This window comes from Thamnophis sirtalis, unplaced genomic scaffold, assembly GCF_051295495.1.
Source record: "Thamnophis sirtalis isolate CommonGarterSnake01/CBP01778 unplaced genomic scaffold, rThaSir2_p1.2 scaffold_3, whole genome shotgun sequence".
Taxonomy (NCBI): Eukaryota; Metazoa; Chordata; class Lepidosauria; order Squamata; family Natricidae; genus Thamnophis; species Thamnophis sirtalis.
The window spans coordinates 14,253,764-14,270,107 of record NW_028261383.1 but is presented as its reverse complement, the minus strand read 5'-3'; the positions used below and the strand labels follow the sequence as shown (position 1 = coordinate 14,270,107).

Genomic DNA, 16,344 nt, shown 5'->3' with positions numbered 1-16,344 from the left:
GCCGGAGATTTTACTGGGCAGCAGCAGCAGCAGTAGAAGCAAAAGGATCATTTTTGGTCTGTCCGGTTTGGCTTTCTGCATTCTGAAAGTTTTAATCGGATGGCTAGAAGGAGGGTGAGAACGAGAACGAGACAAAGGCTCTTTTGCAAGGCTTCACTGGTGTAGAAAGTCAGCACCCGCCTCTCAGAAGAATGTTGGGCAGTTGTCAGATGAGCAGGAAGATGTGGAGACTCTAGAAAGAGTGCAGAGAAGAGCAACAAAGATGATTAGGGGACTGGAGGCTAAAACATATGAAGAACAGTTGCAGGAACTGGGTATGTCTAGTTTAATAGAAAGAAGGACTAGGGGAGACATGATAGCAGTCTTCCAATATCTCAGGGGTTGCCACAAAGAAGAGGGAGTCAAACTATTCTCCAAGGCACCTGAATGTAGAACAAGAAGCAATGGATGGAAACTAATCAAGGGGAGAAGCAACCGAGGAGAAATTTCCTGACAAGTTAGAACAATTAATCAGTGGAACAACTTGCCTCCAGAAGTTGTGAATGCTCCAACACTGGACGTTTTTAAGAAGATGTTGGATAACCATTTGCCTGAAGTGATGTAGGGTTTTCTGCCTAAGCAAGGGGTTGGACTAGAAGACCTTCAAGGTCCCTTCCAACTCTGTTCTATTCTATTCTACTCTATTCTAAAAGAATGAAATATTGGGGGAATATTAAAACAGGCAAAATATTATATTTTCCCAAAGGGAGAAATGGAAAAACATGCTCTTAAAGGCAGAAAGCAGACTCAGTCTTTCTTAATAACCCCCAAGAAGAAACTGAAGAGGCCAGCTTTTAGAAACTTGGTTCATCCTTTCAAGACAGGATATTTTGAAACTCCCTGCAGCTAAGTCTGTACAAACGTAGAATTGTAGGATTAGAAAGCAGCCCCTTGCCCAAGATCCCACACAGGAGGAAAGCCATTAGCCACAATAGGAACTGCCCAACACCCTTTCAAAACACAAGCCCCCTTATTGCGCACCCCCCCAGAACAGTTCAAACTTCAAAGTTGCAGAAACCTATAAAGATCCAACCGCTTATTCAACCCTTTGGTCAGCTGCCCCAGAATCTCAAACCCTGGTGGTTCTGTTCATCACTAAACCTTCTTTCCAATCAGCCTTTTCAGCATCTATTTCTCTCCAGCGTTTTTTCCCCAGCTTGGAACGGAACCAGATGGATTTTTCTTCCAACAATGGCTTTTCCAAATTCAGACAGAGCCCAGATGAGGCATTGCGTCTAAAAGGGACGAGAATACATTGGCCAGCATAGTCCCTGGCCTCTTGTTAGCCTTATCCCAAGTCCTTTGTTGTGTTGGGGACATTTATTTACCTGGCATTTCTGATGCAAAATAGTGTTGCTCTTGAATCTGATGTTTATGTCAATGGCAATCTTTGGAATCTCTGGAGAATGAGTGAGGAAAATAACAGGCAAATGACCATGGTGTTGATAATAATAGGGAGAAGTATCTCCTCTGTGATCTCCCGAACTCTTGCTGTAGCTTCAGGCACAGAGATGTAATCGGAGAAATTTAGTATCCAAAAATTACTGGACTCCTTTCCATCAGGTTTCAGGCTGGATTATGGGACAGAAACTGCTAGGGGATTGTGCAATGTAGTGAGTCTTGTGTCTTTTGTTATTCTAATGGTGGCGAGTCAATCCTATTATGTCCTAATTCATGTCCTGTCCTTCTTAATCCCATCAGCTGGAGCTGAAGATGTTTTGTTTGTGAATAGATTGACCCAGGCACAAAATATCCATCTCTAAAGACTTCAGGCATCTGCTGGAGGCTATTAAGAAAGACTGGGGCTGCTTTCTGCCTTTCAGGACCTGTTTCTCCATTTCTTCTTTGGGGGAATATAATATTCTGCTACTTTTAATATCCCCCAAAATATTTCATTCTTTGAGAGGGGGGCTTCCTAAATACATGCACAAAGTTACCCCTGCATGGCTCAATGGGAGTCTGACAACCAATCAGAATACAAGGTCAAATTCAAAAGCCCAGAGAGGGTATAAAATTCAGGCACGCTCAGCATCTCTTCCCCCTTTTTTTGTCCAGGATCTCAAGCCATGTGAACCTGTTCAACAATAAACCTTCTTTCCAAGCAACTTCCATGAATCCAGTGTTTTTTTCCCCACTTGGAACTGAACCCAGATAGACATTTCTTCCAACAGTAGTACTAGTTTTACACAATGTATCAGGCTTCACACCAGAGAGAAACCATATAAATGCCTGGAGCGTGGAAAATGTTTCATTTCAAGCATTTATCTAATGCACTGTAAATGGATCCATGCAGTAGAGAAACGCCATAGATGCTTGCTGTGTGGAAAAAGCTGCTTTAGCAGCAGGAACCTTCTGAAGCATGAAATACAGTAATTCACACACTATAAAAAAAAGATGTTGAGACTCTAGAAAAAGTGCAAAACAACCAAAATGATTAGGGGGCTGGAGGCTAAAACATATGAAGAATGGCTGCTGGAATTGGGTATGTCTAGTTTAATGAAATAAAGGACCAGGGGTGACATGATAGCAGTGTTCCAATATTTGAGGAGCTGCCACAGAGAAGAAGGGGTCAAACTATTTTCCAAAGCACCCAAAGGCCAGACAAGGAATAATGGATGGAAACTGATCAAGGAGAGATTTAACCTGGAAATAAGGAGAAATTTTCTGACAGTGAGAACAATCAACCAATGGAATAGCTTGCCATTAAAAGTTGTGGGAGCTTCATCACTGGAAGCTTTCAAGAAGAGACTGGATTGTCGTCTGTCAGAAATGGTGTAGGATCTTTTGCGTGAGTGGTGGGTTGGCGTGGGGATGTGCGCTATTCTCAGAAGCTGGCAAACCACTGCTGAAGAATGCAACATCAGCACAATGATCCTTCCTTAATAAGTGTGAAGCCTGAGGAACGCAACTCAGCACAATAATCATTAACCTAATCCTTCCTTAACAAATGTGAGACAACATCTGGCACGTAGGCGCATTCCATTGCTTGCAACAACATCTGGTTGTCTATTAACCTTCTCAAACATAGCTGGACTTTGTCTAGCTAATCCAATCAGTACAAGGGTACTTTGATGAATGAATTAGTTTCTACCACGTAAACTGTTTTTAACGGAGCTGAGGTGGCACAGTGGTTAAATGCAGCACTGCAGGCTAGTCAGCTGACTGCAGTTCTGCAGTTCGGCTGTTCAAATCTCACCGGCTCAGGGTTGACTCAGCCTTCCATCCTTCCGAGGTGGGTAAAATGAGGACCCGGATTGTTGGGGGCAATATGCTGACTCTGTAAACCGCTTAGAGAGGGCTGAAAGCCCTATGAAGCGGTATATAAGTCTAACTGCTATTGCTATTGCTATTATGACAATAAAAGGAGAGCTCTCACAAGCTGTTGAGAGTGCCTTCACAACCTTCTTCCTGCCTGCGGATCTTTTCTTCATCGCCACAACAGGTTGGACTAGATGACCTGCAAGATCCCTTTCAAATCTGTTAATCTGTTTAAAATGAATGTGCAGGCTGTTAGGTGGAGCATGAGGTCCTTCCTGGGTGGGAGAGGCCATTGAAGGCCTTCCTGCCCTGGCCCTCCCAATGTCAGGCCTGCAGCCATCTTTTCTTTTGGGTCTTTGGCCTGCCACACTTTCTATTATTCTGCTATGCATTTTCTATTGTGGGAAATTGGGAAGCGGAATTGTAAGGAGTCACATACTATGTAGTCACAACAAAATTCTTTCTAGAAAGCTGTTGTGGTCCAGCAGGAGCCGTTGGAGCTTCCACCACACTCCGACAGCGAGGGGCCCTCTGAGTTGGCTCCGGAGGATGTGGAGGACCCTGGACAGGATTCCGACTCCGAGCAGGGTGCAGAGAGGCTGGTTGGCCACCAGGAGGCACCTGAGCCTTGGACCAGTGGGGAGGAGACAAGGGAGAGTGAGCCGGAAGCCAGTAGTGAATTGTTCCTGGATGCATGCCATTGAAGAGCTAATAGGCGTCAGGAACAATTACGCAATTATAGGAGGTGATTGCACTCAGCTGGTGGTCATTAGGCTCCTCTCCAGACTATAAAAAGCTACTTGTGCACACGCCCCTCTGTGCAGAAGTCAACACAGAATCGAATGTCAGAGAACTTTGTATGAGCTTGGCAGACTGGATTGCTGCCAAGCCTTATCTGTGTTTATTGCTACCCAAGCTTGTCTGTGCTGGGTTGCTGCCAAGGACCTGTTTGTCTGTTAATTAAATGCCGTAATTTATCTCTGGCTCGGAGTGTGCTTTGGTGTGGAACGAGGGGGGGTCAGAACAGAAAGCCAAGGTCATCCTTTGTCTTTGCACGTCTGCACCTGACCGGAATTGGATGGGTGAAACTGCCAGCATGGCAGTGGGAGATTGGATCATGTGATAGACTGGTGGGTGTGGGGACAAGATCTTGAACTTTCAACTGGGTGGGAAAAACTGGGAAGCTTTCAGTTTCGGGTTTTCCCAGATGTGCCAACATGGCTCTCTTAATAAATTGGAACTTTGAACAATACTTTGCCTTGGACTCTGATTTACTTTTGGATGCTATTTGGAACCGTGACACCCAAGGCTTGAGATGTCCCATGCTCCACTTCCCGTGCCTGGGATCCCAACAGACTTTTTCCCCACTTCCACCAGATCTTCCCAAGCCTTAAGTCCTGATTCTCACCCTACCTGGCAAACACCCTTCTCATCCTTTATCTTCTGAAGAGCTCAGAGGCCTTTCAGAGCACAGGAATGACTTCATTCTTTAATAGAGGCCTAAAACAACAGGAAACCAAATAACTTCTATTTTTAAACTTTATTTTTGTAGTTGTTTGTATTGTCTCTCTCTTTCCTTTTATATGCACAAACAGTAAGTAGCAATTCAATGAATATCTTAGTCACAATATAAAGACAAAAACCTTTGTTGTTCAACAAAGAGTTGGGTGTATTTTCCAGTAGTTTATTAATGCCACATTTAGCTTTGGATGTAAAATTTACACAACTTTAGGCTTATCAACACTGTCATCTCCGAAATCATAGTTAATACTTATCTTTTAAGGTTTAAGTTATCCAAAAAAATAGTGTTAATAATCTCGTCAATAATGTATAAATACCACTGTAGCCAAATAATATAATGTACTACTTGTATTTATAATACAATAAAACATTTTAAAGAGAATTTAGAAACCATTGACTTAATCAATTACAGCAGACTATTCTCTAGTTATTTGCAAAAGGTCTTGTAATTTATGACCCTCTTAAAAGCATTTTGATTGTTTCAAATCGTTCTTAACTTTCTTGTCTCTGACATTTTAATCTCCATTTTTCCTGGCGATTAAAAAAAAACCAATTAAGATCTTTTGTTTGAAATTCTGGATTTTCTTCCTGCATTTTACAATGTCTTATTATCATTTCTCAGTGATTTAAGTGTGTTCAGTTTGTACTTTATTATTTTTAGTAAGTTGGATGTATTCTGATAACCCTTCAGCTGTCATTACCCCCATTCTTGAATTCTTCAACTTTCACCTGTACACCTGATGCTTATAACTCAAACTTTTACAATTTCCATCTAAAAATATCCTGGATGAAAGGACATTTCCCCAGCTTCCGATTTCTACTATATGGTCAAATGACTTTAATGTGGTGTCCAGCTGTAAAGTTTGCATTTATATTGCCATGGGCCTTGCAAAGAGCAGGCTGAATAAATGGAGCCAAAGGCCAGGAGTGAATAAAGAGGGAAATTAAAAGACAAGCTTCCCTAGTGAGAAAAGTCAAAAGGAAAGCAGACAACAGCTGAGGCAGCTGAAAAAAGATTTATTTCCTTCCCTCAGAACTGTATGGAAGAAAAATTCTCCAAACCGTTTCAGTCAGTTGGAGCCAAGATTCAAAAGAAGAGAAGAATCAAGAATCCCAGCCAAGGACAAACAAGTAAAAAAAAGTTCAAAAAATATATCAAGATTTGGACAGGAGCGAAATAGAAAACAAATTTAAAAGTATATATATATATATATATATATATATATATATATATATATATATATATATATATATATATATATATATATATATATATATATATATATATATATATGTATATATATATATATATATATATATATATATATATATATATATATATATACTTAAAGTTTATCAGCACAAATAAAAACACACATATATATATATATATATATATATATATATATATATATATATATATATACACACACACACACATATACATATATATATATATATATATATACACATACATACATACATACATACATACATACATACATACATACATATATATATATATATATATATATATATATATATATATAGTGGACGTGGCAGAGGAAGGATACTGAAAATCGCCATTCCCTCCCTTTTCTGGGCCCCCTCCGTCCGGTAATGAACGCAGACACGGACTTGGCTGTTTGCCACTCTTTATTCACAGCAATTATAATCCTGTTGGCTGAAAGCCCAGACACGACTCAATGGCAAGAAGTTGGCAGAAACCCAGATTCCAACAGACATGGGACACAGGGCAGACCAGACAAGGAGTTCTCCAGATTATTACTAATGGTTGTGTCCTGCAAAAGGACTCCTCCCAAAGTTTTCTCATATACTCTCTTGGGAGGGGCCAAGCCACAACCACCTGGGCTTGATTATCTCTTATGAGTCTGTCTCCGTAACTGCTGCCTCCGTTTCTCCGCCCTTCGTTGCCTGGCGTCAGGGACAAACTCCCTTTGATCTTCCCCACTGCTCCATGCCTCAGGCGCCTCCTGGTGGCCAACCAGCCTCTCTGGTCCCTACTCTGAATCTGAACCCTGCCCAGGGTCCTCCACATCTTCCATAGCAGACTCATAGGGTTCCTCTCTATCGGAGTCCATCGCCAGCTCCAACAGCTCCTGCTGGGCCACAACACCTCCCCACGCCAGGGGAAGGTTACTGCAAAATCCTCATTTCCTCCCAATCAGCTGGGACTCGGGAGGCAGAGAATAGATGGGATCAGGACCAGCCAGAGGTTGTATTTACTGGTTCTCCAAACTATTCAAAATTTCTGCTACCGGTTCTCCAGAACTGGTCTGAACCTGCTCAGAGAAATAGAGGAGTCAGCAATAAACAAATATATCAGATACAGAATAGAAAGATGTAAGATTATAGTGAAACTATAAGATTGTTAGAGACTCCACACACCCCATTGATGGTCTGTTTCTGTTGCTCCCCACTGGGAGGAGGTTTCAAAGTTTTTTCTAGCAGGAATATCACATTCTGCTTTGTTCCTTATGCCATCCTTCTGGTAAACTCACAAGCTTCGTTTTTCTCGCCATGTACATATACACATCCAAACTATTGTGTTGTTTCTCTGTGTTATATATGTGGGTATATGCATAATTCTGTCTGTACCTGTATTTATTTATTTATCTTGTCATGTTTATGTAGAGTATATTAGAGGGGGAGATCCTCTGAGAGCTTTATGCAACAAAATTTCATTTTAATGTATGCCGATTAGTGTACATTCAAAGTGACAATAAAGTTATTCTGTCTAAAAGTGGACTTTAAAGAATGTACTGTAAACAGCTTGTAGAAAATAGTTAATATAGAGGAATTTCTGAAGACACTTAGAATTTACGTTTCCTTTTTATTTGTAAACTTTCCTTTTGAAAAACAAAACTTTCCCCTAGCCATCAAAGGGAGATACAAAAACCCAATCCACTGTCCAAGTTTCCATAGTTTAGTGTCTATTGAATTGGTCAATCCAATTGTTGGTGGTACAGAAAACCTGACTGGTGGAAGCCTTGGGATTGTCTCAGACTCAATGTGACCCATAAGTGGTAGGAATGTAAAAGGGGAAAAGAACTGGCCATTAGAAGGAGAGTCAGGTTCACATATTTTAGGTCTCCTACTCTGCAAGCACTTCCCAGCATGTTGATTTCAGAAACGAGACCACGAATCAGAGTATATACTAGGCAAGTAAAGAGGGAAGTGACTCTCTTACTGCTGGGGATGCCAAGGGCACTGTTTATTTTGTGAATGCAGCTGTTCAGTCTCAACCTAATATTAAGACAGAAGGAAGGCTGGAACAGTTAGAAAATCCATTAGATCCTGATTCTTGGGCTCATACCATTACAGAAATGCCAACACAACATTAGCAAGAAAGGGCGTGGTTAAGATAAGTGGATTTGCAGGGAGGCTGGGTGGAAGGATCAGTTGGGATAAGAAATGTCAGGCCTGCAGCACTTCCTTTAAGAATCTTTGGCCTGCCACACTCTCATTAAGGGGCGGGGGGAATAGCAAGGGGTAGAATGTGTTGTTTTCAAAATAAGAAATTCCTTTCTAGAAGCTCAAGGTTATTCTTTGTCTCTGCATCTTGGCATCTGACCGGAACCAGCTGGGTGGAGTCCTAGTGAGGAAGAAGAGGATTGGACCATGTGATGGATTTGTGGGCATGGGGGGACAAGATCTTGAAGTTTAAACTGGGTGGAATCCCAGGAAGTTTCAGAATTGGGATTCCATAGCTCGATGCCAACATGTCTGTTTTATTAAATTGGAACTTTAAGGATAACTCTGCCTTGGACTCTGATTTAATTCTGCTTGATATTTGGAACGCTGACAGGAAAAGCATGAGAGGATTGCTGGATCTTTCTTTCAGGAACATGGGCAGTTAAGAAATACGAAATATTTATTTATTAAATTTATTGACCGCCCATCTTATCACAAGGTAAATATCAATAAATAAGGGCCAAGAGTGTTCTCTTTCTTTTCAATGGCTATTGAACAGTTTGGAAGCGGAGCCAGACCCCAAGATACAAAAATAGGTTACTACATCTTTTAAACACCTGAGGATGGGTGTCAGTGGTGGGATTAATTTTTTTTTAACTACCGGTTCTGTGGGTGTGGCTTTGTGGGCACGGCAGTTGAAGGATACTGCAAAATCCCCATTTCCTCCCCACTCCTGAGGGAAGGTTATTGCAAAATCCCCCATTCCCTTCCCACCCCACTAACCTGCTTTCCAGCTCTGTTCTCCTGTTCAGGGCAACAAAAGAAGATCAGCTAGGAGGCTGGGAGGTAGCAGGGGCGTGGCCAGCCTATTTGCCCGTTCTACAAACTACTCAAAATTTCTGCTACCAGTTCTCCAGAACCTGTCAGAATTGGCTGAATACCACCTCCCATGGGTGGCCTGGGTAAATGCTAGTTTTCTTACTATTGTTATTATAAGCCCTGGTGGCGCAGTGGTTAGAATGCAGTACTACAAGCTACTTCTGACGACTGCCAACTGAGTGCAGTTTGGCAGTTCGATCCTGACCAGCTCAAGATTGACTCAGCCTTCCATCCCTCCGAGGTCAGTAAAATGAGGATCCAGATTGTTGGGGGGCAATACGCTTACTTTGTAAACCACTGAGAGAGGACTGTAAAGCACTGTGAAGTGGTATATAAGTCTATGTGCTATTGCTATTACGTTAAAAATGTGATACTACCATGTTTCCCCAAAAATAAGATAGGGTCTTATTTTCTTTTGACCCCCCAAAATAAGCACTTGGCCTTATTTTTGGGGAAGTCTTATTATTTTTGAGGTATAGGAGGCGGTGAGTGGGGTCACCTCATGGCTGTTGCTGTGTTGCAATATTTTCAGGAAAGGTTTATTTTCAAGGGAGGGCTTATATTAGCGCATGCGCTCAAAAGCTCAATTGGACTTATTATCCGGGGAGGTCTTATTTCTGGGGAAACAGAATATACCAATGTGATATAATCTCGCATACCAACAAAGGTTTCGACGTGTTACGGTATCTAATGTCAGCCTCCGTTTTGCTACTTGCTTTCAGCTGCCATTGAAACGGGGAGGGGCGGGGCTGGTATTTGGGAAGGGAAGTTTTAAGTATAGGAGAGATTGTGAAAAGGGAGTTTTGTTCTCACCATCTATTGCGCATGCTGGAGATAGTGATTGGGGCCGCCAAGGCCAACTGTCCTGCTTACCAACCTGATGATGCTTTTTGAAGATGGAACTCACGTGACACCTAAGGGATTTGCAAATTGGACTAAGGATGGGGTTACCAGGGAGAGGGGGTTGGGTCACACATTGATACCTATGATTATGCGCGCTTTTGCCTCAGATCTTGCTTTGCTTAGCTGCTTTCCCTTCATAACCAGTAAAAGTACTCTTAATTCTACGAAATGGAGTTAAGTGGTTTCTTTCTTGGTTGCTGAGGGAGGCTGGCTTGACATCTACAGTACCAGGGAAGAGGTATGGGAATTATGAGCAAGATTGGCTGATTTGGATAGAAAATGATTGTGCCCAAAAGATAAGATTAAAATTAGGATGAAATAATAGAAGTAACACTAGGGCAATTATTAAATGTACTTTAGTTTAGGGGCAAGAAACACACACACACCCCCCTGGAAACTGGTCAAAGGGCTGTGGAATTAGCACCTACCTGGCTGCAATAAAGGGATGCCGCAACCGTCGTAAATTTTGATCACATGACTGTGGGGATGCTGCAATGGTCATAAGTGCGAGGACCGATCATAAGCCTTTTCCCCCCAATGCTATCATAACTGAACAATCTCTAAATAGTTGTAAGCTGTCATGCCCCCATCGGATCCTGAATCTGCGGGGGAAGACAAGCTGGAACTGGACTGAAATCGAGGGGGCGGCTTTGTTGGCTTTGGAGAATGGGGAGAGCAGGCCCAGTCAGGCCAGAGCCTTTCAGAATTAGGACAGCTTGAAGGCAAGGAGGAATGGAGGCAGGATGACCAAGAGACACTAAGCAGTGAGCAATGAGAGGCAGAGCTCAGAGGAGGAGCAGAAACTGCCCCTCCTGATACTCAAGCACGGAGAGTGGAGAGAAGGCGAGAATAGCACAGGCTAACCCGCCTACTCGGGAGAAGAGCTGAAGGAAACGCTGTGGGGAGAGTCATTTGTTGGGAACAAACGCTGAATTCGTGGAGTGTTGAGTGCTGATGTTTGAACTTTCCTGAATTCCTTGCAATCTTTGTGGATTTTTGGATCCTTGCCTTGCTCCTTTGATTCCTGGAGTTGCCCTGCTGGATTTCTTGCTTTGCAGCTGTGGTGCTGACAGCATTTAGGTTTAGGTTTTAGGTTTCGTTTTATTTATATGCCGCCCTATTCCCAGGGCAGCTCACAAACCCAAGAGGGGAAGGGAAAGCATTGGGCTGGACTATTTGCAGCCAGAGGCTGCTTGGAGTGTGAGTGGTGTGTCATCACTTCTGCTCTGGGACTTGCCAGAAACATGGGCGCGTATGGAGACATTTGGAGCAATAAAGGGGCCGTTTGAACGGCCAGCTGCCTATGTTATTTCTGTGCCCTGCCCATAAGTCAAGCACTATCTGGAGTCCTTTTCCCTCACTCCAAGGCATTTATAATCACACTGATTATGTCATGTGCTCTAACATCACATATTCTTCCTTGACCTTTCATTTGATACAAAATTCACTCCTGCACTTCAAGGATCCAGATGGCTTCTCTCTGGTTGATTTTTTTGTTTCATACATTTACTACTGGAATAAAGTCGTACACACACACCATGCATTTGGCGTCTATCCTGTGTGGATCCTTTTGTGCATCATATATTGGCCACTCTGACAGAAGCTCTTTCCACACTCCAGACATTGATACGGCTTCTCCCCCGTGTGGATTCTTTTGTGGGCCATTAGGCTGCTGTTTTGACTGAAACTCTTTCCACAGTCTGGGCACTCAAAAGGTTTCTCCCCGGTGTGGATCCTCTCGTGGCGAGTAAGAGCACTGTTGTGACTAAAGCTTTTTCCACACTCCAGACAGCGATACGGCTTCTCCCCCGTGTGGATTCTTTTGTGTGTCATTAGGCTGCTGTTTTGACTGAAACTCTTTCCACAGTCTGGGCACTCAAAAGGTTTCTCCCCGGTGTGGGTCCTTTCGTGACGAGTAAGGGCACTGTTGTGACTAAAGCTCTTTCCACATTCCAGACAATGATATGGCTTCTCCCCCGTGTGGATTCTTTTGTGGGTCATTAGGCTGCTGTTCTGGTTGAAACTCTTGCCGCAGTCCATGCATTTAAAGGGCTTCTCCCCTGTGTGGATCCTTTCATGATTCGCAAGGTGCCCCGTCATGCTGAAACCCTTTCCACACTCCGTACATTTAAACGGTTTCTCCCCTGTGTGGATTCTTTCGTGGATCCGAAGTTTGCCTCCATGACAGAAGCCCTTTCCACAGTCCGTGCACTTGAAAGGCTTCTCCCCGGTGTGGGTCCTTTCGTGACGAGAAAGAGCACTGTTGTGACTGAAGCTCTTGCCGCAGTCCATGCACTTGAAGGGCTTCTCCCCCGTGTGGATTCTTTCGTGGTTGATAAGGTGACCTCTCACCGTGAAGCCCTTTCCACACTCGGCACACTTAAACGGTGTCTCTCCAGTGTGGATTCTTTCGTGGATCCTGAACTGAGCTCTCTGCCAGAAGCTCTTACCACAATCCATGCATACGTACGGCTTCTGCCCGCTGTGGATTCCTTCATGCTTCATGAGGTCGCTGCTCTCACCGATGCCCTCTCTGCACTCTTCATTCGGGGTATCGGGTACTTCCATGCCTCCCAATGGGCAGGAATTCTGCTTTCCATTTACATCGCAGGTTTTCTCACTACTGTTTGTTTCCTCTTTATTTCCAAACGTCTCTTCCTCCACTTCGTTTGGGGCTGTTTGCAACCATGCTGCGTTCTCCTCCTTATAATTTTCTGATTCCTGTTCACAGGCTGTTTTAGAAAGCAAAGAAAAAGAGCAGAAATAGAATTAGGTTTACCACAAAAATAGACTATATACGCACAGAGAAGAAGGAACTATCCTGAAACCGTAAAATGTTACAGTTTCAGATGCTGAGGGCCAACATTTTTTCTTCATAATGCACAGCTTAGGCAAGAGGTGGAGCCTCGCAATCAATAGGCTGGGAGCTCAATCCTACTGTGTTTCCCCGAAAATACGACCTGTCCTGAAACTAATGCCTTGCCACATTTTTTGCGTGGGCAAAAATATAAGCCCACCCCTGAAAATAAGCCCCCTGCTCACTGACCTAGCGGTATTCCGAAGGCGCCAAGCCGCAGAAGCCGGGGTGGGGGGAAAGTTGCTCACGTTGCTTGGCACCTTCGGGATACCGCTAGGTTAGGGAGTGGCGTTCTGCCTGGCCGGAGACGGGAGTTGCCAGGCGGCTGCTCTCTTGCGAGCGGGCTCCCGAAAAGCCGGGCATAGCCTCAGGGGTGAAGCAGCCATAAGGTGACCACGCTCATGAGCATCCGCTCAGCAAACCCCCTCTCCAGCCGGGCAGAGCGCCATTCACTGGCCTAGGGGGTATCCCTTAGACACCAAGGCATGTGGCACTCTGCCCACTCCCCAGCTCCCGTGGCTGGGATACCCCCTAGGTCAGTGCATAGAGATACCCCCTAGGTCAGTGCATAGAGCTCTATGGTTGTGGGCCAGCTGCTGGACAGAGAGTCTTCTGGAAGAGAGTCTTCCAGCAGCCGGCCCACAACCATAGAGCTCACTCCTAGAGCGGCTGTTGCTGGAAGACTCAGCAGCCGAGTTTTGGAGTTTGGAAGCAGGAGAATAAGTTATGCTCGGAGCGCGTAGGAGGGAACAGGCGCTCACGCAACCCCTCTCTCCAGCCGGGCAGAGCTCCATGCATGCCCTCCCACAAAACCGTCCCCTCTTCACTCCCTCCCCTCACGCCAGGCCGCCAACCCAGAAGGATTGGGAAACTAGATTGAGGTGACAAATGTCACATAAAGAAGGAAAATAAACAGATAAGCAGACTGTCTTCTACTATCTGGAAGATGTCCTCCGAATACTTCCGACCACAAAGGTTATTCCGCAAATGAATCCAACCCAGAGCAAAGAAACGGTCACGTACCCAGAGCGGTCACGTGTTGAGAATTTTCCAGCATGACTTCCCTGTGCAAAGCTTTTTGGTTGGAATCCAGAATCTCCCACTCCTCCTCCACAAAATACACAGCCACCTCCTCAAAGGACACCAAGGCCTGAAAGTGGAAGAAAATGTTCTTTTAAGAGAAGACCCAGGAAGGATTTCTTGAAAGTTCTGTTCCTCGTTTTGACACATTCTAAAAAAGCAAATTTGGCCCTGGAGGAAACAGGCTTTTTCTTAAAGATAAGCAGAACCAACCTAGAACAAGGAGAAATTTCCTGACAGTGAGAACAATTAATCAACTTGCTTCCAGAAGTTGTAAATGCTCCAACACTGGAGGCTTTTAAGAAGAGATTGGACAATTGTTTGTCTGAAATGGTATAGGGTTTCCTGCTTGAGCAGGGGGTTGGACTAGAAGACCTCCAAGGTTTCTCCCAAATTTGTTATTCGGTTGTTCTGTTATATTACTGATTTTTTTAAAAATCTGCCTCTCAAATCTTGACATTGGTGCTCTATGTGCACAAAAACTGGAATTCTTAATCCAGGCTGGAATACCACAATGAAGCAACTTTGACCAAGCCCTCCCTTGGCCCGGAATGCTATAACCAAAATGCTCACAGGAATACAACTGTCCCATCACCGGTTCACCGACAAATGTGTGACAGACATATGCGCGCCGACAAAACCGTGACGGACAAATGAGCGCCGTTAAAATCGCCAACTGATTTTCGACAATAGTGCGCCGACAAATGCACGATGACAAAATCGTGTCATCAACAAACTATAGACAGCCCAGTGAGTGTGCTGGGCCTTTAACATAGTGGGACGCGTCTACGTATGTTACAACGTATGTTATAATGCAGTCAGCGCATATCAGTTGAATAATACGTTTTAGTTATACTGAAGCCATGGATATTATTAAGTCACAGAAAGGAAAACAACAACTGCTGTACGAAGGATTTCGATATCGACGGGTGATCTTACGGACTATCTGCGTGCCGTATGTCATAATATTGACATCTAAATTAATTCAAATTATTTAGTGACATAATAAATTTTTACTGCTGAGTTTTTAAATGGTGCGTGGTCACATTGAACTAATTAGCTAATCAAACAGTAACAGTAATTCGCGAATCAAATTTGCTAATCAAACAGTGACAGTATTTTTTTGGATTTTATTGTGCTTGTCATCGTGCTTTTGTCGTCGCGATTTTATCGTCGCGAATTTGTTGTTGCGATTTTGATTTTGATTTTAATCGGTGCTATTTTGTCGGCACGCATATGTCTATCGCGCATTTGTCGGGTCACGCCATCAGCACCTCTAAAGTTTATGGCTGACATTTCCTCCTGGCACAACTTGGGAGACAAATTTATGTGAATACCTAAATGGCTTGACTGATATCAATTTGCCTGACAAATATAATTTCTTGTTCAAATCCTTCCCAAATCTCTGATCACAGAAGACATTTAACATTGTTTGAAGGATTTTAACGTGGCAAATTTTCACCGTAGAATACTAACTGTTAGGCTGATCTGCTCACGTATACGATTAAAGCTATCATTCTAATTCCCTGATATAACTGGGTTTGATCTATACAACAGAAAACAAATGCATTTAGAACAATAAGCTATAAGTAATAGTAATAAGGTGGGGGATGAGGTCGGTAGTTCGGCTGTTCAAATCCCTAGCGCCGCATAACGGAGTGAGCTCCCTTAACTTGTCCTAGTTTCTGCAAACATAGCACTTCGAAAAGATGTAAAAAATGCAAGTAGAAAAATAGGAACCACCTTTGATGGGAAGGTAACAGTGTTCCGTGCGCCTTCGGCATTTAGTCATGCCGGCCACATGACCACAAGAGGTCTTCGGACAGAATTGGCTCTTTGGCTTTGAAACGGAGATGAGCACCACCCCCTAGAGTCGGGAGTGACTAGCACATATGTGCGAGGGGAACGGTTACCTTTTTAACAGTAATAAGAACCGCTTCCTTGCTTTTTTGCTATTTTTATAGCTGACAAGAAACAAAAAAACATTTTATTATGGATTATGGAGATTCTCATGGTTGTCCCAAAGGTGATTTTTCAAAAGGCAACTGGACTTTCTTTGCTTTTCATTGAAAATGTTTTGCTTCTCATCCAAGAAGCTTCTTCAGTCCAGCTGCCTTCATTTCAGTAAATAAACTATTCATCAAGTAAATAAATTTTAATTTGTATTACCTTCCCTTGCTAAAGAACAATTGCTCTAAATTCCATGGCAAGGACTTGGAACTTCCCCCCACCCCAAATCTCTTCCGCTGTGAAGAATCGTCCCCTACCTGAGATGGAGACCCAAACTCTGTTTCTGCTTCATCACAAATGGGAGGTGTTTCAGGGATTACCTCCGACGCCTTTCCGTTCCCTACGAGCAAGAAAAAGGTGTC

At 43.5% G+C, this 16,344-nt stretch overlaps 1 protein-coding gene and 1 non-coding gene across 2 annotated transcripts; both read right to left on the bottom strand.

The window, feature by feature from the left end:
• Positions 1-11,444: 11,444 nt before the first annotated feature.
• LOC148047241 (uncharacterized) lies at positions 11,445-12,567 on the bottom strand. The gene has a single exon (XM_087711324.1). It carries the CDS (start codon positions 12,538-12,540, stop codon positions 11,587-11,589), a length of 954 nt encoding a protein of 317 aa, XP_087567450.1. The 5' UTR covers positions 12,541-12,567; the 3' UTR covers positions 11,445-11,586.
• A 29-nt stretch (positions 12,568-12,596) lies between these two features.
• Positions 12,597-16,322, bottom strand: LOC106538170 (uncharacterized). Its single transcript, XR_015696110.1, has 3 exons — positions 16,240-16,322; positions 13,916-14,042; positions 12,597-12,767 (listed from the first exon to the last, which is right to left on the bottom strand). It is a non-coding gene; the product is annotated as an uncharacterized LOC106538170 (transcript).
• Between the last annotated feature and the right edge of the window lie 22 nt (positions 16,323-16,344).

Coding starts and splice junctions, on each gene's coding strand:
- LOC148047241 (XM_087711324.1), bottom strand. CDS start 12,540: ATGAAGCATGAAGGAATCCACAGCGGGCAGAAGCCGTACGTATGCATG.